The sequence below is a fragment of the Oncorhynchus masou genome, chromosome 24 (genome assembly GCF_036934945.1).
Source record: "Oncorhynchus masou masou isolate Uvic2021 chromosome 24, UVic_Omas_1.1, whole genome shotgun sequence".
Classification (NCBI taxonomy): Eukaryota; Metazoa; Chordata; class Actinopteri; order Salmoniformes; family Salmonidae; genus Oncorhynchus; species Oncorhynchus masou.
In genome coordinates this window covers 89,930,785-89,952,458 of record NC_088235.1, presented here as the reverse complement: position 1 = coordinate 89,952,458, position 21,674 = coordinate 89,930,785, and the positions used below count along the sequence as shown (strand labels likewise).

The 21,674-nt window shown below is 47.2% G+C and overlaps 1 protein-coding gene across 1 annotated transcript in view; it reads right to left on the bottom strand.

The window, feature by feature from the left end:
• LOC135512975 (phospholipid phosphatase 3-like) overlaps positions 1-21,394 on the bottom strand; it is an 80,296-nt gene extending 58,902 nt beyond the window's left edge. The window contains exon 1 of the mRNA XM_064935542.1: positions 20,754-21,394. Coding sequence (XP_064791614.1) covers positions 20,754-20,859 — 106 coding nt within the window. The 5' untranslated portion in view covers positions 20,860-21,394. The remainder of the gene's footprint in view (positions 1-20,753) is intronic.
• Between the last annotated feature and the right edge of the window lie 280 nt (positions 21,395-21,674).

The following is a 21,674-nucleotide window of genomic DNA, read 5'->3' as shown; positions in this document are numbered from 1 at the left end:
CAGGGGAGAGAGAGAGAGATGGGGGACAGGGGAGAGAGAGAGAGAGAGAGAGAGAGAGAGAGAGAGAGAGAGATGGGAGACAGGGGAGAGAGAGAGATGGGGGACAGGGGAGAGAGAGAGAGATTTTGGACATGGAGAGAGAGAGAGATGGGGGACAGGGGAGAGAGAGAGATGGGGGACAGGGGAGAGAGAGAGAGATATGGGTGACAGGGGAGAGAGAGAGAGATGGTGGACAGGGGAGGGAGAGAGAGAGAGAGAACAGGGACGAGAGAGAGAGAGGAGGACAAGAGAGAGAGAGGAGGACAAGAGAGAGAGAGAGAGAGGAGGACAAGAGAGAGAGAGGAGGACAAGAGAGAGAGAGAGAGGAGGACAAGAGAGAGGGAGAGGAGGACAAGAGAGAGAGAGAGAGGAGGACAGGAGAGAGAGAAGGGGGACAGAAGAGAGAGAGAGAGGAGGATAGGAGAGAGAGAGGGGGACAGGAGAGAGAGAGAGAGAGAGGGGAGGATAAGTGAGAGAGGGAGAGAGAGGAGGATAGGAGAGAGAGAGGAGGATAGGAGAGAGAGAGAGAGAGAGAGGAGGATAGGAGAGAGAGAGAGAGAGACAGAGGAGAGAGAGTGAGAGAGAGAGAGGGGACAGAGGAGAGAGAGTGATAGAGAGAGAGGGGACAGAGGAGAGAGAGAGGGAGAGAGAGATGGGGGACAGGGGAAAGAGAGAGAGAGATGGGGGACAGGGGAGAGAGAGAGAGAGATGGGGGACAGGGAGAGAGAGAGAGAGATGGGGACAGGGAGAGAGAGAGATGGGGGACAGGGGAGAGAGAGAGAGATAGATGGGGGACAGGGGAGAGAGAGAGAGATGGGGGACAGGGGAGAGAGAGAGAGATGGGGGACAGGGGAGAGAGAGAGAGAGGGGGATGGGGACAGGGGGAGAGAGAGAGAGGAGGGGGGACAGGGGAGAGAGAGAGAGATGGGGGACAGGGGAGAGAGAGATGGTGGACAGGGGAGAGAGAGAGAGAGAACAGGGACGAGAGAGAGAGAGAGAGAGGGGGAGAGAGAGAGAGGGGACAAGAGAGAGAGAGAGAGGGGACAAGAGAGAGAGAGAGAGGACAAGAGAGAGAGGAGACAGGGGACAAGAGAGAGAGATGGGGGACAGGAGAGAGAGAGAGAGGGAGGACAGGGGAGAGAGAGAGGAGACAGAAGAGAGAGAGAAAGGAGAGAGAGAGATGGGGACAGGGGAGAGAGAGAGAGATGGATAAGTGAGAGAGGGGGAGAGGAGGATAGAGAGAGGGGAGACAGGGAGAGAGAGAGATGGGGGATAGGGGAGAGAGAGAGAGAGAGGGGGGACAGGGACAGAGAGAGAGAGTGAGAGATGGGGGACAGGGAGAGAGAGAGAGAGAGAGGGGACAGAGGAGAGAGAGAGATGGGGGACAGGGGAGAGAGGGGGACAGGGGAAAGAGAGAGATGGGGGACAGGGGAGAGAGAGAGATGAGATGGGGACAGGGGAGAGAGAGAGAGAGATGGGGGACAGGGGAGAGAGAGAGATAGATGGGGGACAGGGGAGAGAGAGAGAGAGATGGGGGACAGGGAGAGAGAGAGAGAGATGGGGGACAGGGAGAGAGAGAGATGGGGGACAGGGGAGAGAGAGAGATGGGGGAAGGGACAGGGGAGAGAGAGAGAGAGAGATGGGGACAGGGGAGAGAGAGAGATGGGGGACAGGGGGACAGGGATGGTGGACAGAGGGAGAGAGAGATGGTGGACAGGGGAGGAGAGAGAGAGAGAGAGAAGGGACGAGAGGAGAGAGAGGAGAGAGAAGAGAGGAGAGAGAGAGAGGAGGACAAGAGAGAGAGAGGGGGACAAGAGAGAGAGAGGAGGAGAAGAGAGAGAGAGGAGGACAAGAGAGAGGGGGGACAAGAGAGAGGGAGAGGAGGACAAGAGAGAGAGAGAGAGGAGGACAGGAGAGAGAGAGAGGGGGGACAGGAGAGAGAGAGAGAGAGAAGGAGGATAGGAGAGAGAGAGGGGGACAGGAGAGAGAGAGAGAGAGAGAGAGAGAGAGAGAGAGAGAGAGGAGAGGAGAGAGAGAGAGAGAGAGAGGAGAGAGAGAGAGAGGAGAGAGGAGAGAGAGGATAGAGAGAGGAGGAGAGGAGAGAGAGAGGAGAGAGAGAGAGAGAGAGGGGGATAGGAGAGAGAGAGAGAGGGGAGGAGAGGAGAGAGAGTGAGAGAGAGAGAGGGAGGAGGGAGAGAGAGAGAGAGAGAGATGGGGGACAGGGGAGAGAGGAGAGAGAGAGAGAGAGAGAAGGCTGAGGGGACTCCTAGGTAGAGAGATAGCTCATCTCTTGGCAGAGATGGGGACAGGGGAGAGAGAGTCTCTCAGAGAGATGGGGGACCCAGGGGAGAGAGAGCAAAATCAGAGTCTTCTTAAACAGAGAATACTCAAGAGGCATCAAAGGACAGGAGAGAGAGATGCTATAGATGGGGGACAGGGGAGAGAGAAAAACAATTAGGGGACAGGGGAGAATCCCTTTTAGAGATTTCCTGGGTAAAACGTTCCAGATGGGGGACAGTAGGAAATCTTAGAGTATATTTGAGAGATCAAATCTAAAAAATCTCAAATGGGGGACAGGGGAGAACAACAATGACAAATGGGGAAGACAAAAATCCTAGAAAGAGAGAGAAACTGGTGGACAGGGGAGGGAGAGAGAGAACCTGGTGGACTATGGGAATCAGAGAACAATACAGAAATACACAACGGAAAGAAGGAACAGCATGTCAGAAATCAGCTCAATGTAATTGAAGACATAGAGAGACTTCTGGGAAAATTGGAAAACAAAACAGACAACAACACAAAGAATTATCTATCAAAAGGAGATGTATGGGTAAACCACTTCTCCAGTCTTTCTGGAGGACAAGAGAGAGGGAGAAGCAGGACAAGAGAGAGAGAATCAACTATTAAAGACTACCAGAACCCACTGGATTCTCCAGACATTGAATGGGTTACAGGACAAAATAAAAACCCTCCAACCCAAAAGGCCTGTGGTGTTGATGGTATCCTCAATGAAATGATCAAATATACAGACAACAAATTCCAATTGGCTATACTAAAACTCTTTAACATCATCCTTAGCTCTGGCATCTTACCCAATATTTGGAACCAAGGACTGATCACCCCAATCCACAAAAGATACATTTGACCCCAATAACTACCGTGGAATATGCGTCAACAGTAACCTTGGGAAAATGAAAACAATGTACTGAGCAAATGTCAAATTGGCTTTTTTACCAAATTACCGTACAACAGACCATGTATTCACCCTGCACACCCTAATTGACAACCAAACAAACCAAAACAAAGGCAAAGTCTTCTCATGCTTGATTTCAAAAAAGCCTTCGACTCAATTTGGCATGAGGGTCTGCTATACAAACTGATGGAAAGTGGTGTTGGGGGTAAAACATACGACATTATAAAATCCATGTACACAAACAACAAGTGTGCGGTTAAAATTGGCAAAAACACCAAATAATGCATGCAGAGCAGAATTAGGCTGATACCTACTAATTATCAAAATCCAGAAAAGAGCCGTTAAATTCTATAACCACCTAAAAAGAAGCTATTCCCAAACCTTCCACAACAAAGCCATCACCTACAGAGAGATGAACCTGGAGAAGAGTCCCCTAAGCAAGCTGGTCCTGGGGCTCTGTTCAAACACAAACACACTCTACAGAGCCCCAGGACAGCAGCACAATTAGACCCAACCAAATCATGAGAAACCTTCCTAACCTCCTGCCCAATGTATGACCATATTAGATAGACATATTTCCCTCAGATTACACAGATCCACAAAGAATTCGAAAACAAATCCAATTTTGAAAAACTCTCATATCTACTGGGTGAAATTCCACAGTGTGCCATCACAGCAGCAAGATTTGTGACCTGTTGCCACGAGAAAAGGGCAACCAGTGAAGAACACACACCATTGCTTATTTATTTTTTCCTGTGTCCTTTACCATTTGTACATTGTTAAAACACTGTATATATATATATATATAATATGACATTTGTAATGTCTTTATTGTTTTGAAACTTCTGTATGTTTACTGTTAATTTTTATTGTTTATTTCACTTTAAATATTATCTACCTCACTTGCTTTGGCAGAGAGAGAGAGAGAGAGAGAGAGAGAGAGAGAGAGAGAGAGAGAGAGAGAGAGAGAGAGAGAGAGAGAGAGAGAGAGAGATTTATGCTTCTGATTATCCAGTTGTTAATCTATTGACTACAATAAGGCCTACTGCCAACCACAAGTCAGTGTTTGAGAAGGTGCCTGTTTGATTGGCTTTGGGGTTCATTTTGGGGTTGCGCTCAGGAGGATGGATTCCTTTCTGAACTTTTAGTGGCACTATACATGGCTTTAGACCCAGACAGCATTAGAACTATATATACCCTGCTCACTGACTAAAATGTAAACTAGGGGAGGGAGGGGAGGATGGGGGTGATTGGCCAGAGTTGTAGTGAAGAGGAATAGGCATTGTGATCTGCTCAAAACAGAGGATTTCCTCTCTGTCACACAGACCATGGTCAACCCTGACTGTGGAGACAGAAGGACAGGGGACAAGGATAGAGGGGGGGGGCGCTAAAGGGTTTGACCCCGTTCTCCCTGTTAGTCTATTAAAGCTACACTCCTCCTTTTCTGTCTCTCCTCCACATGAAGATACTGTAGATCAGCTCAGCATTAGTGTGCAACTGCAATTAGTGCAACTGTGTTTGTGTGGGTGGTCATGACAAGGGCTTTTGTGAAAAAGCTGGAGAAACTGGAGGGAAAAATGTGGGAAAAGGAGGGAGAGTTCAGTAGGGTACCTGACACCTTTTTATTTATTTCACCTTTATTTAACCAGGTAGGCCAGTTGAGAACAAGTTCTCATTTACAACTACAACCTGCCAAGATAAAGCAAAGCAGTGCGACAAAAACAACAACACAGAGTTACACATAAACAAACGTACAGTCAATAACACAAAATAAAATTTGAAAAATCTATGTACAGCGAGGTGTACACCTTTCTGAGGAACTGAACATTCTATCTGATCCTAATTTATGACGTTCATTAGCTGAGCCCTAGTTCCGCTATAGAACACTGTGTGTGTGTGTGTGTGTGACATTAAGCCATGTGTGGACCCTGAGGAACTATTGCACTTTGCAAGGTTAGAGATTAATGGTCAGGGGTCAGAGAGTGACCTAACACAAGATGAGTGCTAGCCTGAAGTATTGTAGGCCTACCAATGACTTGAACATCTTCTCTCCTCCCTTCTTTCTTTCTTTAACTAGGCAAGTCAATTAAGAACAAATTCTTACAATTGACACTGGGCCAATTGTGCACCATCCTTTTTAAAATTTTAAATGTATTTTTTATTTCACCTTTATTTAACCAGGTAGGCCAGGTAGGCTAGTTGAGAACAAGTTCTCATTTACAACTGCGACCTGGCCAAGATAAAGCATAGCAGTGTGAACAGACAACACAGAGTTACACATTGAGTAAACAATTAACAAGTCAATAACACAGTAGAAAAAGAAAGAGTCTATATACATTGTGTGCAAAAGGCATGAGGCGGTAGGTGAATAATTACAATTTTGCAGATTAACACTGTGATAAATGATCAGATGGTCATGTACAGGTAGAGATATTGGTGTGCAAAAAAGCAGAAAAGTAAATAAATATAAACAGTATGGGGATGAGGTAGGTAAAATTGGGTGGGCTATTTACCGATAGACTATGTACAGCTGCAGCAATTGGTTAGCTGCTCAGATAGCAGATGCTTGAAGTTGGTAAGGGAGATAAAAGTCAGCAACTTCAGCGATTTTTGCAATTCGTTCCAGTCACAGGCAGCAGAAAACTGGAACGAAAGGCGGCCAAATGAGGTGTTAGCTTTAGGGATGATCAGTGAAATACACCTGCTGGAGCGTGTGCTAAGGGTGGGTGTTGCCATCGTGACCAGTGAACTGAGATAAGGCGGAGCTTTACCTAGCATGGACTTGTAGATGACCTGGAGCCAGTGGGTCTAGCGACGAATATGTAGCGAGGGCTAGCCGACTACAGGTCGCAGTGGTGGGTGGTATAAGGTGCTTTAGTAACAAAACGGATGGCACTGTGATAAAAAGCATCCAGTTTGCGGAGTCCTATGGGATTCCCAATCGCAGCCAGATGTGATACAGCCTTGATTTGAACCAGGGACTGTACTGATGCCTCTTACACTGAGATGCAGTGCCTTAGACCACTGCTCCAGTCAGGAGCCCTTCTCATACTTTCGATTCCTCTGTTCTCCTCTCCTCTCTTTGATCGCATTTTCAATTCTACCCCACAGCTGATCTGTGTATGAGTGTGTTTGAGAGAGCTTTGTCTACACAACTGCTGTCACACACACACACACACACAAACACACACACACACACACACACACACACACACACACACACACACACACACACACACACACACACACACACACACACACACACACACACACACACACACACACACACACACACACACACACACACACACACACACACACACACACACACACACACACACACACACACACAAGCTGCTGTGTCAGCAGAGCAGTGTACAGAATGAATGGCCTCTTTTCTGCTGCAGTGAAAGGGCAGCCAGCTAGCCAGGGCTAGGCAGGGTAGGGGGTGTGGTTCAAACGTGCTTACTCTGAGAGATTTTATTCACACCAATAAACAACCAGCTTTTTACACAAAGGCACCTGATTGGACAACCTCTGGGCCAGGAGACTTTACAGACATGCACCTGCAAAGGAGAGCCGCTGGGGTCGTTGTTCCAGCCCCCCCATAGAGATGGAAAGAGGCCTCATCATTCTATCTGTGCTATTATGGCATCTGTGACAGCATGGGCAGCGCCATTGAGGCAATCTCCATTTTGAAGTAGTCCATTTTCTTCTTCACAGTTGGTTGATCCCTCCTGATGACCCGGTTGGAGTCACTAGGAGGGATCAGCCAATGAAGTTGGAAGTCCCAACCAGTTGACTACATTAAAATGGTGGAAGCCCTCAATGGCGCTGCCCATGCTAATAGTGCCTTTTGGCCACTATAGGTCTCTATCATTCTATATGAGCTCCCCATACCCTCTACCCCTAGCCCTTAAGTGTTTTTAGATCTGAAGGAAGAGAGTAGCTGTTACATAACTCAACCTTCCCCCTAGTCTTTTCTTTGTAAGGGGAAAAACAGCTGCTTTCCATAGGATGGGGAGGCTGTGCCCAGCACAACACTTTTGAGGCAGTTCTGCTGTGCTCAAAGTTCAAACGATTTGATCTTCCACCTGCTCCTGTGCCTGACCCCATGGGGACTGGGGAGTCCAGCACATTTCTGCCATCATGTGAGATCTGGTTTAGGAGGGAAACCCGAGACCACATATGACTCCAGCAGCACACAAACTCCAGGAGCTATATAGAGTATAGACTATAGAGTATGGAGCCGTCTGTCAGGCCCGCTGGGCGTTTCTCTATTGTTGCTATAATGGTGTTATTACAAAGACCTGGTCTGGAGAGGAGGGCTGGATGCCCTTTGAAAGTTGATGACCCTCCTCTCCTCTACCCCTCCGTCTCTCTACCTCTACTCATTCCCCTCTCCTCCTTCCCTTCTCCACCCATCCCTACCTCAAGGCCCTGATATCAGAGCAGCAGAGTTCCAGCTGTCACTAAGGGCAGAGTGTACTGTAATAGCGGCTAGGGTGTCTCTATCTGGGCTAGAGATCAGGGCTGGTTTCCCAAAAGCATAGTAGCACTAAGATCATCTTAATTCCATCTAAACTAAATGGATTAAAGATTATCTTAGTGCTACCATGAGTTTGGGAAACCAGCGCAGACCTGCTACCCCTGTCATGGACTACAATAAGGACTACTGCCAAACACAAGTCTGTGTGTGTATGTGTGTGTGTTCCTAAATCAAGACAATGGGTGTTAAATCGTGGCTAGGCTGTGAATGTTCTCGGTATTGTTCTCCAGTGAAGCTGTGAGCCTGTCAGCCTCTCCTCTACAGACCTCTGTATGTAAACAGGATAGAGAGATGGAGATAAGGACAAGAATTAAAAGCTGGATAAAACCACAGCCAAACAACAATCTTACACAGTGTAATATACAGCCACATATCAACAAGCTCTCTGTCTCACTGCAGAATCGGACGTTTGTCCATAAAAGTCCAATTTGGAAGGTTAAGTTTAGGCACTACTTACAAATGGTTAAGGTAAGGGTTAAGGTTTGGGGTAGGGTTAAAACATTACCTGGATGGATGTCAAATTTCGCAGTGGATCTTGAGCGACCTGGCTGCCCATACCTCTGTAAATCAGTCTCCTGTCAACTAAATGACCAGCCAATGACACTGAGGGAGCGGAGGAGTAGCTGAGAGATACACAAGAAGTGAGGAACTCTCTCTCAATTCAATGGGCTTTATTGGCATGGGAAAAACATGTTTACACTGCCAAAGCAAGTGAAATAGATAAACAATCTCTCTCTCCCTTCCGCTCTCCCTTTATCTCTCCCCCTCCATCCCTCACTATACTAGAGGACTATTAGTGCTCATTAGCGATACGATACAAAGAGTCCAGACGCATCAAAAGAACCATTGTTCCCCTAAACAGTGAATATCTCCCCACCCCGAGACAGAGCGAGATAGTTAGTATTGAGGACAGAGGGGCCGATGTGACATTGAAGAGAAGAGATGAGGCCCTATCAGGGAAGGTAAGGCCAGACAGAATTGAGAGGTAGAGGCCAGGGGTAGAGAGAGACCAGAGGTAGAGAGAGACCAGAGAGAATGGGAGAGGGAGAGAACCAGAGGTAGAGACCAGAGAGAGAGAGACCAGAGTCAGGGAGAGGGAGAGACCAGACGTAGAGACCAGAGAGAGAGACCCGAGGTAGAGAGAGACCAGAGAGAAGGGAGAGGTAGAGACCAGAGGTAGAGACCAGGGGGAGATCAGATGTTTGTGTGATTCCCACACACAGAATTCCACTTAACACACACTTGAAACCCAAACTTTAAACCCACACTTAGAACATACTGCTAAACACCCTGGAATTATATTCAAGAGTTCAACACCACTCTAAAACAGTTTGTGGAAGAAAGACCCCCACACACACAGGAGAAGACAGTTACAGTGAGACCTTATCCCAATTCCTATCACTCAACCTGCTGCTGACAGCACGCACAAGGGGACTGCATATGGCACACACACACACACACACACACACACACACACACACACACACACACACACACACACACACGTCCAGTCCAGTCTGTCACACTAACATATATAATGACAACCCTGAGATCTCAGAAACCTCAGGAGTGTATCATTATCATCTAGCCATACAACCCATAGTCTCATACACCAACTGTGTGTGATGTACTTATATATTTTTTTAAACTAGGCAGGTCAGCCAAGAACAAATTCTTACTTACAATGACGGCCTACCCCGGCCAAACCCTAACACGATTGTGCGCCGCCCTATGGGACTCCCAATCACAGCTGGTTGTGATACAGCCCAGAATCAAACCAGGGTCTGTAGTGACACCTCTAGCACTGAGATGAAGTGCCTTTGAACGCTGCGCCACTCAGGAGCCCTAAAAGTGGTAGTTCCACTGGAGCCATTATACCCAGTAGTCAGAGACCAGCTGGCTGTTTAAGGGACAGCCTGGGCATGGTGCCACAGTAGCTTATCAACATGCACACAGTCCGGGTGCCCTATATGATGGTTGGTGTAGTCAACATGCAAGGATCTCAATCTACTGTAGTTATGCAACCCAGTACATTTCTGGAGCTAAAGCCTCAGGAGCTGCCTCACCTGTAGCTCAGTTTGTAGAGCATTGCGATTGCAACGCCAGGGTAGTGGGTTTGATTCCCGGGACCACCTATACATAAAATACATGCACGCATGACTGTAAGTGGCTTCAGATAAAAGCATCTGCTAAATGACATATATTACACAACACAGGGTCTGAATAGAGAAGCAATCCACACCCATAGGCCTAACCATATACCAACTATCCCGTGATATCACAATACCAAACCAGAAATGTCCTATAAATGATATGAACCATGTTCACATGCCTGACTGTATTAATGCACAGAACTGTAAATGAATGGGCGCATGTGTGCACAATGTGTGTATACAGTAAATGTCAGGCATAGTACTGCAGACCTCCTCTCTCACCATAATACAGCTATGGCAGAGGAGAAATGAGTGGGAGTGTATATATAATTATCTCTAGATTATATATTAGATTACATATAATCTCGTCAATCCAATAATGGTTTGTCTCTTCTCTTCTGAAGTATACAGCCCTGTAGACATATCGGTAGTCCCTGTGAGTATAAACATAGCTCCTCTTCCCATATCAGCCTAATGATTCCCACTCCAACTGTTGTCTGTCTGTAGTGTGGGGGCCGGGATCATTGTGTATATACTCTAAAGTCTAGCCCCGTAAAGGGCTATAATACCGTCTGGAGCTGTAAGAATGGGGTTGTAATACTTCACTGTAAACACAACTGTGTTTGGTCTACAGGAGAATAAACAGCACCGGACACAACAATTAACCCTAAGTACGTGTTTGTTTTTTGTGTTTGTCTATGTCTCTGTGTGTCTGCGCATGCGTGTTTGTGCAATAAGCTCTCAAAGTCTCACTGCAGAATCAGATGTTTGCCCATAAACGTCAAATTTCAAAGGTTAATTTTAAGCATAAATTCCAAATGGTTAAATTAAGGGTTTGTGATAGGGTTAAAGGCCCAGTGCAGTCAAAAATTTTTTGGGGATATTACCCTGTGTTTTATATACAGTATTTGCACACTATGAGGTAAAATAATACTGTGAAATCGTGAAAATTAAGAAGTCATTCCCCCCTCCATCCTTAACCTATCCTAAATAAGTTTATATAACATACTGTCGTTGTTAGAATTTTTTTAGTTATAACCAGTTTTAGGAGGGAATGTCATTTTTTGAATGTTTTCCACGTTGCCCCTCCTTCTCCCAACATTTGAAGGTGCCGTGCCCAATATATAATCACCCGATAATTGCCTCGAAACTGAACCTAAAATATACCAAAACTAATTTTACACATATAACAACAGATTAAAAATGATGGGAAAGAATGGGTGAGTTGATGGCGAGTAGCAGCGAACAATGCTTAATTATGTAATCACCAATTGTGAATGAAGAACGGGGCAGGCCATTCTACTGTATTTATCTACTAATTATAATCTCTAAATGAAATGTCCCCTATATTAGTCCACCAAATCCAAGTAGTCTTATCAGTCCACTCTGGCCTACTTGGAGTACACAGTGAGAGTGCACAATTTACAATGGCATGAAGACCAGACAAATGGATGCACATGCTGTGTTAGCATTGCTGCAAAATCTGAATGAAAACGACTCAGATGGTGGGGACGTTGCACACTGATCAGGTGCCCGTGCCACCACCCAATAAAACGGGGAGACAGCAGAGAGGAAGCAACAACACTGTTTGGTTAGAACAAGCCGGTGACAATGCTACCGGCCAATTATCAGACCAAAATGTCATCACTGACTGTGCGTCTTGGTGGTTGGGGTATGTATTTTTATTTGGTTGTTGTAAAGCTGTTATCCAACACAACTTTCTTTTTCATAGTTGTAACAAAGGCACTCCACCAATAACATTTATTAAACACTTGAAGTTGTGTTTTTCCTTTTTACATATAGCCTACAGAAACATGAACTAAAAGAAATGCTGTGTTATTTGAAATTAATAACAAAAAATAGTCATATTCTAATGTTACCTAAGACCTTCATAAACACAACGAAATCATTATTTTTGCCAATATAAAATGTATTAATTACACTGTTAGAATGTTGCTGTCACGCACTGACCTTAGAGATTGTTTTGGTCAGGGCGTGAGTTGAGGTGGGCATTCTATGTTTTTGTTCTATGTTTTCTATTTCTGTGTGTTTGGCCGGGTGTGGTTCTCAATCAGAGGCAGCTGTCTGTCGTTGTCTCTGATTGAGAACCATACTTAGGTAGCCTTTTCCCACTGGGTTTTTGTGGGTAGTTAATTTCTGTTTAGTGTTTTTCACATTGCAGGACTGTTTCGGGTTTTCCCTTTGTTGTTTTTGTTTATTCAGTGTTCAGTTCAATAAAGAAATATGAACACTTACCACGCTGTGCTTTGGTCCAACTACTCTTCCTCATCCGACGACGAAAGCCGTTACAGAACTACCCACCACCAAAGGACCAAGCAGCGTGGTGTAATGGACTCCTGGACATGGGAGGAGATCCTGGACGGGAAGGGACCCTGGAGGCAGGCGGGGGAGTATCGTCGTCCACAGGATGAACTGGAGGCAGGTTGGGGCGTATTGCCGTCCACAGGAGGAACTGGAGGCAGGCTGGGGAGTATCGCCGTCCACAAGAGGAACTGGAAGCAGGTTGGGGAGAATCGCCGTCCACAGGAGGAACTGGAGGCAGGTTGGGGAGTATCGCCGTCCACAGGAGGAACTGGAGGCAGGTTGGGGAGAATCGCCGTCCACAGGAGGAACTGGAGGCAGGTTGGGGAGAATCGCCGTCCACAGGAGGAACTGGAGGCAGGTTGGGGAGAATCGCCGTCCACAGGAGGAACTGGAGGCAGGCTGGGGAGTATCGCCGTCCACAGGAGGAACTGGAGGCAGGCGGGGGAGTATCGCCGTCCACAGGAGGAACTGGAGGCAGGTTGGGGAGTATCGCCGTCCACAGGAGGAACTGGAGGCAGGCTGGGGAGTATCGCCGTCCACAAGAGGAACTGGAGGCAGGCTGGGGTGTATCGCCGTCCACAGGAGGAACTGGAGGCAGGTTGGGGAGAATCGCCGTCCACAGGAGGAACTGGAGGCAGGTTGGGGAGTATCGCCGTCCACAGGAGGAACTGGAGGCAGGCTGGGGAGTATCGCCGTCCACAGGAGGAACTGGAGGCAGGCTGGGTGTATCGCCGTCCACAGGAGGAACTGGAGGCAGGTTGGGGAGAATCGCCGTCCACAGGAGGAACTGGAGGCAGGCTGGGTGTATCGCCGTCCACAGGAGGAACTGGAGGCAGGCTGGGGTGTATCGCCGTCCACAGGAGGAACTGGAGGCAGGCTGGGGAGTATCGCCGTCCACAGGAGGAACTGGAGGCAGGCGGGGGAGTATCGCCGTCCACAGGAGGAACTGGAGGCAGGCTGGGGCGTATCGCCGTCCACAGGAGGAACTGGAGGCAGGTTGGGGAGAATCGCCGTCCACAGGAGGAACTGGAGGCAGGCTGGGGCGTATCGCCGTCCACAGGAGGAACTGGAGGCAGGCTGGGGCGTATCGCCGTCCACAGGAGGAACTGGAGGCAGGTTGGGGAGAATCGCCGTCCACAGGAGGAACTGGAGGCAGGCTGGGGCGTATCGCCGTCCACAGGAGGAACTGGAGGCAGGCTGGGGCGTATCGCCGTCCACAGGAGGAACTGGAGGCAGCTAAGGCTGAGCAGCAACATTACAATGGGAACACTGCTGGCAAGGAAGCCTGAGAGGCAGCCCCCCAAAATAAATTTGGGGGCACACAGGGAGTGTGGCAGAGTTAGGTTGGAGACCTGAGCCAACTCCCCGTGCTTACCGTGGCGATCATGGGACTGGTCAGGCCCCGGGCTATGGGGTGAAATTGGAGGTGAGCGAAGGAAGCGAAGCCGAGACTGTGAAGGAGTTGATGGGGAGATTGGAGGAGAGAGCAATGAGAGAGCTGCTGTGTTGGTTGGTGCATGAGGCACGACATCCGGCCGACAGAGCGTGTCCGCGATTTGATGTCTCCTGAGTCAGCTCTCCATACTCGTCCTGAGGTGCGTCATAGCCGTCTGGTGAGTACTGTGCCAGCCCCACACACCAGGCCTCTTAAGTGCCTCCGCAGCCCTGCACGTCCTGTGCCAGCTTGGCGCTACAACTCTCCAATACATGCTCTGAGCCCGGTGCTCTACATTCCAGCTCCTCGCATCTGCCGGGCTAGGGTGAGGATCCAGCCAGGGCAGATGGTGCCAGCCCTGCTCTCCAGACCTCCAGTACATCTCCTCGGGCCAGGATATCCTGCGTCGGCTCTGCTCACTGTGTCTCCAATGCGTCTGCACAGGTCAGTGCGTCCTGTGCCTGCGCCCTGCACGTGCCGGGCTAAAGTCACCATCCAGCCAGGCCAGGTTGTGCAGGCCCTTAGTTCGAGACCTCCAGTGCGCCTCCACGGCCCGGTCTATCCTGTGCCTCCTCCATGGACCAGGCCTCCAATAGGTCTCTCCAACCTGGTGAGTCCTGTGCCTGTCGCCTGTCCGGCGCCGCCAGAGTCTCCCGCCTGTCCGGAGCTGCCAGAGTCTCCCTCCTGTCCGGAACTGCCAGAGTCTCCCTCCTGTCCGGAGCTGCCAGAGTCTCCCTCCTGTCCGGAGCTGCCAGAGTCTCCCTCCTGTCCGGAGCTGCCAGAGTCTCCCTCCTGTCCGGAGCTGCCAGAGTCTCCCTCCTGTCCGGAGCTGCCAGAGTCGCCCTCCTGTCCGGAGCTGCCAGAGTCGCCATCCTGTCCGGGGCCCGCGGCGGGGTCCCCGCACCAGAGCCGCCACCGCGGAAAGATGCCCACCCAGACCATCCCCTATAGGTTTAGGTTTTGCGGCTGGAGTCCGCACCTTTGGGAAGGGTACTGTCACGCACTGACCTTAGAGATCCTTTTAATGTCTCTATTTCGGTTTGGTCAGGGCGTGAGTTGGGGTGGGCATTCTGTTTTGTTCTATGTTTTCTATTTCTGTGATTTTGGCCGGGTTTGGTTCTCAATCAGAGGCAGCTGTCTGTCGTTGTGTCTGATTGAGAACCATACTTAGGTAGCCTTTTCCCACAGGGTTTTTATGGGTAGTTAATTTCTGTTTAGTGTTTACTGTTTCGGGTTTTCCCTTTGTTGTTTTTGTTTATTCAGTGTTCAGTTCAATAAAGAAATATGAACACTTACCACGCTGTGCTTTGGTCCAACTACTCTTCCTCATCCGACGACGAAAGCCGTTACAGTTGCAGTCAGAATGACTGCTCATTAGCTTGAAGGGGGGTCCCTTGAGGCCCAGCGGTTCTAGTGTTAAAACCCCCAAATAAAAAATTGTCTAACACTGGGATTCAACACGCGACCCTCAGCGCATGGCTTACCCCCATCCGGTATCCCCGTCTACAATGCCCTAGCAAAACCCAAGCCTACTTGAAGTCATCTTCGGACATCCTGCTTACCTGGACGGATGTCTAATTTCGCAGTGGATCTTGCGCGATCTGGCTGGTGTGTGTGTGTGTGTGTGTGTGTGTGTGTGTGTGTGTGTGTGTGTGTGTGTGTGTGTGTGTGTGTGTGTGTGTGTGTGTGTGTGTGTGTGTGTGTGTGTGTGTGTGTGTTTACAGTTGCCATGTGAGCCACCTATGGTTAGATTAGTCATCCATCCAACAGGCGCCTGGCAAACACTAGCCCTAACAGCCTGCCTGTAGACCACTCATGCTAGGCCCAGCTACATCTATAACTCATTACTTCCACAGACCCAACACATTCCTCCCTCTACAGGGTCCCACTTGCACCATCACTCCACTGATTGGAGGGAGAGGGAGGAGGGGAGGAGGGAGATGGCAGAGTGGAAATGGGGTTACAGGGAGGTAGAGAGAGGGAGAGGGAAGAGCCGGAGGTAGAGGGATGTGAAGAGGAGGGGGGAAGGGCTGGAAAGTTTACGGTATTATGTTTCACAGCAAAGTGAGCCACACCTACGTCCGACTGACACTACCTTTCCGTTTCCCACCCTTTCCTGAGTGCCCCCTACACACACACACACACACACACACACACACACACCAGATGTCACTTCAAGAGAGCTCGGTACTGCTGGCTGATGAGGAATGTAAGATATTCTGGAAAATATTTATAGAGCCGGTTGGTCAGTCAGAGTAAAATGGCTGGGGAAGTAGATGTACAGGTAACTGCCAAATTAAAGGAAACACCAACATAAAGTGTATTAATAGGGTGTTGGGTCACCATGAGCCAGAACAGCTTCAATGCATCTTGGCATAGTTTCTACAAGTGTCTGGAACTCTATTGAAGGGATGCAACACCCTTCTTCCACAATAAATTCCATAATTTGCTGTTTTGCTGTTGGTGGTGGAAAATGCTGTCTCAGGGGCCACTCCAGAATCTCCCATAAGTGTTCAATTGGGTTGAGATCTGGTGACTGAGACAGCCATGGAATATGGTTTACATCATTTTCATGCTTATCAAACCATTCAGTGACCACTCGTTCCCTGTGGATGGGGGCATTGCCATCCTATGGGGGCATAGCCATGGTAGCCAAAATGATGGCCTGCCTAACATTTTTATATATGACCCTTAGCATGATGGGATGTTAATTGCTTAATTAACTCAGGAACCACACCTGTGTGAAAGCACCTGCTTTCAATATACCTTGAATCCCTCACATTCTCAAGTATTTCCATTATTTTGGCAATTACCTGTACCTTTTACCAGAGGAGGAGAAGTACTGGGTTAACGAGATGTATGTGACTGAATGGGTTAAAGCTAGAATGTGAAACTGATGTAATATAATGTAATGCTATAGGTCTTAATGGGAGGTAGAGACGAGGGTTAATGCTAACAGCAGCTATAGGAGTATAATACTAGCATAGGGCGATTTCCCCGGGCTGTAAGGCTACTCTCTCATCTCCCACAGAGACTGACTTCAGGTAAGACTGCACATAAAAACACACAATACCTCAATTCTTATGTTCAGCTAATGGTAACACGGTAACAGGGCTAAGATTTCACTCAGCTGTATTTCGAAATTAACAGGAGATGTGTCTCTGCTCAAATGAATAAGATTGGCCGCTATAGAGACTAGAGGTCGACAGATTAATCGGAATGGCCGATACCTTTATTATAATCTTTATACCTTTATTATACCTTTATTTAATCTTTACTTAACAAGGCAAATCCGTTAAGAACACATTCTTAATTTCAATGACGGCCTAGGAACGGTGGGTTAACTGCCTTGTTCAGGGGCAGAACGACAGATTTTCACCTTGTCAGCTCGGGGGATCCAATATTGCAACCTTACAGTTAACTAGTCTAATGCTCTAACCACCTGCATCTCGTTATTGATTTTAAGAAAGGCATTGGTGTTTATGTTTAGGTAGAGTCGTCCAACGATTGTTTTGCAAATGCGCTTTTGTTAAATAATCCCCCAGCGTTGCATCGATTATATGCAACACAGGACACGCTAGATAAACTAGTAATATCATCAACCATGTGTAGTTATAACTAGTGATTATGATTCATTAATTGTTTTTTATAAGATAAGTTTAATTCTAGCTAGCAACTTACCTTGGCTTCTACTGCATTCGTGTAACAGGAGACTGCCTTAATACTACATTAACTACAACCTAAAACCTCTTACCTTGGAATATTGAAGTATCTTGTTAAAAAGGAACCACCAACTTTCATATGTTCTCAATAAGAATTTGTTCTTAACTGACTTGCCTAGTTAAATAAAGGTCAAATAAAAAAGGAACAAGCAAGGAACTCAAACGCTAGCTTTTTTACATGGCACATATTGCACTTTTACTTCTCTTTGTTTTTGCAATATTAAAACCAAATTGAACATGTTTCATTATTTATTTGAGGCTAAATGTATTTTTATTGATGTATTATATTAAGTGAAAATAAGTGTTCATTCAGTATTGTTGTAATTGTCATTATTACAAATAAATAAATAAAAACTCTCTAATAGAGACCTTTACTTAGCATTGACTTTCACTCTGTTGCTTTCTGAGCAGCCAACTGGATAACAAGTCAGAGTGGAGAGGAGAGAGGGGGAGGAGAGAGGGGGAGGACTTGAATTTATATTCTGAGAAAGACACCAACCTTGAATAACTTCCCAGGTCTAGTCCGAACATGAACACACACACACACACACACACACACACACACACACACACACACACACACACACACACACACACACACACACACACACACACACACACACACACACACACATACACACAGCACTCCAGTCCCATTGTGCAGCTGTAGAGCAGGGCTGAGGTCTGTTTTTAGAAGTGTTGTTTCCTAAAGAGCACAGCGTCTCTCCACATAGAACATCTCTTCTAAAAAACATCCGCAATCTCCACTCTCCCACAGCCCCACGATGCTGTGTGTGTATATCTGTGTGTTTGTGTGTGTGTGTGTGTATTATGCTAATCAGCATATACTGTTTGTGTCCAACTGCCAGTATGGGATTAAGTCTCCACAGTGTCTGTCTCAATTCCTCTCTGGGCTGCTGTTCTCTCTGGCAGTATGGGATTATCTCTCCACAGTAAATATGTCTGTCTTAATTCCTCTCTGGGCTGCTGTTCTCTCTGGCAGTATGGGATTATCTCTCCACAGTAAATCTGTCTGTCTCAATCCCTCTCTGGGCTGCTGTTCTCTCTGGCAGTATGGGATTAACTCTCCACAGTAAATCTGTCTGTCTCAATCCCTCTCTGGGCGGCTGTTCTCTCTGGCAGTATGGGATTATCTCTCCACTGTAAATATGTCTGTCTCAATCCCTCTCTGGGCGGCTGTTCTCTCTGGCAGTATTGAAGATGATGTATTATCTTAGATCTACCCAAGAGTAACAGGAGGGTCTATAGACTGTCTGCATAGATGGTGTTCACCAGCAGACTTCATGTGTTGGAGGAGTGGTAGGTACTCTGTCGGATCCCTGAAGTTCTCCTGCCACGAACACACACACACACACACACACACAAACAGACACACACGGGTGAGGGCAAAGTCCCTTCATAATCACACATTCTTCTCTGCAAACGCACATTCCTCCTTACCCCTTTCATTTCCCCCTGATAGCCCCCCTCTATCTCCTCTCCTTAGTCACTAGATCCATTCCCCTCTACATCCCTCCCTCCCTTACCCACACTAAACCAGGCCATCGAATCAATAAAAGTCAGCTTGTCTGTGTTTAGAATCACAAAGAGGGTATGTGTATGAGTGTGTGTGTGTTGACAACAAGCACAATGCGCCCAAGCCTGTGTTTGTTAAGCGGAGGAAGTTGGTTTGTGGAGGAAATCTACTCCACATGGATTCAAAGACTGTCACAGAGTTTATATGAAACAGTGTTTCTGTTTCGGAGTTTATATGCTCGAGATGAAACACTGTACTGTATGTGTGTCTGAGATGTTTTAATAAGCTCACTAATAGAAATATAAACTCGCTGGAAAACGGCGTCTGACATTTGTAGCTGTTTCTAGACAGGGTGATGCTTGTGAAGAAACTGGGACATTATCTCTACTATATATGATCAAGCTTGTCTTGTGAGGGCAAAAACTATAGAACTGTTACTGTTATGTTGCCTTCCCTAATCTCTCTGTCGCTCTTTCTGTCTCTCTCTCCCTCTCTCTCTCAGAGCACAGCGCTGGGCTTACAGTGAAGAGGCATTCCCCCTGCCTCACAACACAAATGTCTAAGCAATTACTCCACGCATTCCCCGTAGAGAGAGATGGGTTGGCATTGTTCAAACGAGCCATCATCACCTCAGACAAACAAACACAAACCATTGCCATGCCTGCGTCAATGCTGCATGTCCTATAATGAATGTCTGACATTTGTAGCTGTTTCTAGACAAGAGTGGTGCTTGTGAAGAAACTGGGAAGTTTATCTCTCCTATATCAGATTGTCTTGTGAGGGCAAAAACGACATAACTGTTATTGCTCTCTTTCACCTTTTGCCTTCCCTAATCTCTTTCTCTGTCTGTTGCTCATTTATCTCTCTCTGCACGAGAGAGAGAGAGAGAGAGAGAGAAATAAGAGATGACTGGCATTGTTCAGACAAGCCATCATCACCTCAGTCAAACAAACACAAACCATTGCCTTGCCTGGCCTACATAATGCTGCATGTCCTACAATGAATGTCGTAATGGAATAGCACTCCAGAGCATAATCACATTCTATGTTCCATTTATATTCCAATTCCACAGCATTCCATTTGTATTCCAAGTCCAATTGCACACCATTCCAAAGCTCTAGTCCTGTTTCATACCATTCCTGTTCTCTAGATGGAAAGGCAGCTCTAGAGGGTAATAGGGGAAACGGAGGATGGTGGTCGGGGAAAAGGTTGTGGAGAGGGGCTGGCAGACTTTTTAAGGGGCAGTAAAATGGTAAAGTTGCAGCACTTCAAAACACCTCCAACATCTCTCACCCCTGGACTCTCTCTCTCTCTCTCTCTCTCTCTCTCTCTCTCTCTCTCTCTCTCTCTCTCTCTCTCTCTCTCTCTCTCTCTCTCTCTCTCTCTCTCTCTCTCTCTCTCTCTCTCTCTCTCTCTCTCTCTCTCTCTCTCTCTCTCTCTCTCTCTCTCTCTCTCTCTCTCTCTCTCTCTCTCTCTCTCTCTCTCTCTCTCTCTCTCTCTCTCTCTCTCTCTCTCTCTCTCTCTCTCTCTCTCTCTCTCTCAAAATACACTTGGCCGAGTGGTTCAGTTTGTATTTCTTACTAATAACACACTACCGCACCATATACATTCTGGCCACACCTTTAAAGTGTTAAATATGTTATGTAGCCTAATTATCCAGTGTATTATAGGCCACACTTTTCCTTGATGCCATTACAGTGTGACAGTATTGGAGCGTTATTGTCATGTTATAGGGTATTCAGTGCTGTCAAGTCATTTAATCTGTTTACAATATTTGCCGAAGATGTTTTTGAAACTCACCTAGTAGCAGGCAGAAGAGGTCCAGTCCTGTCAACAGCTTCCTCTTGGTGATATCGGTGCCGTTGTTGTTCAATGAGGTCCCTCCGTTTCTGGTCTGTTGTGCCATGGCTTACTTGTACAAAATAGCCAACTGTTGCATGGAAGAACTTCGTCTCCAGTTAAAATTCCACCAGCGCTCCAAACAATCTAAATCACGTTATTTAGTCCGTCAAGGATTCCAGCCGAGAAGAAGCAGATGTCACTCAGAAGCAAACTATGGGAAACGAACTTCCCAACTAAGTAGAGGACCTGCAAACTTTGTATCAGCGCTGCAACGATGCGATGCCTCGTCTGTCCAAATATTTTACTTTAGAAAAGCATACTTTTCACCATAAATCGCCTCTTCAGATACTGGATTAAAACCTTTCGTCTGTCCTGTTCACGATTTGGGATGGTAAACTTCAGTAAAGGCGCTATGATGAATGAATCCTGCTTCTGTCTCCTCTCTCTCTGTCAGCTTCAAAGCCTGGCAGAGAATAGCGCTCTGAGCGCAGAGAGAGAGAGATGGTAGTTTTATCAACCCTTCCTCTTCTCCTCCTCCTCCTCCTCCTCACCCTCCTTCTCAGCAGTTTGGCTCAGCCTTCTTCTCTTCTCTCTGCTACGGCTCAGTAATTAGCTCCATACATCATGCTAGTAAACGTTCTCTGGACCTGGATAAGAGCAGTCTGACACTGCTCCCAGCGGCGGGTACTGGGGAGGCCAACACAGAACACAGGGCGCACCATGAAGCTGCGTCGGTGGGCATCGAGCCCCTTGTCACTACTACCAACCTGGTCTCAGAGCATGTCGTATTATTCTGTACGTAAATCCGTGAAACTGAATTTATCATGATGTTATGTTTCGTATGGTATGTCTTAATATGTGGATTTCAATTATCAATTT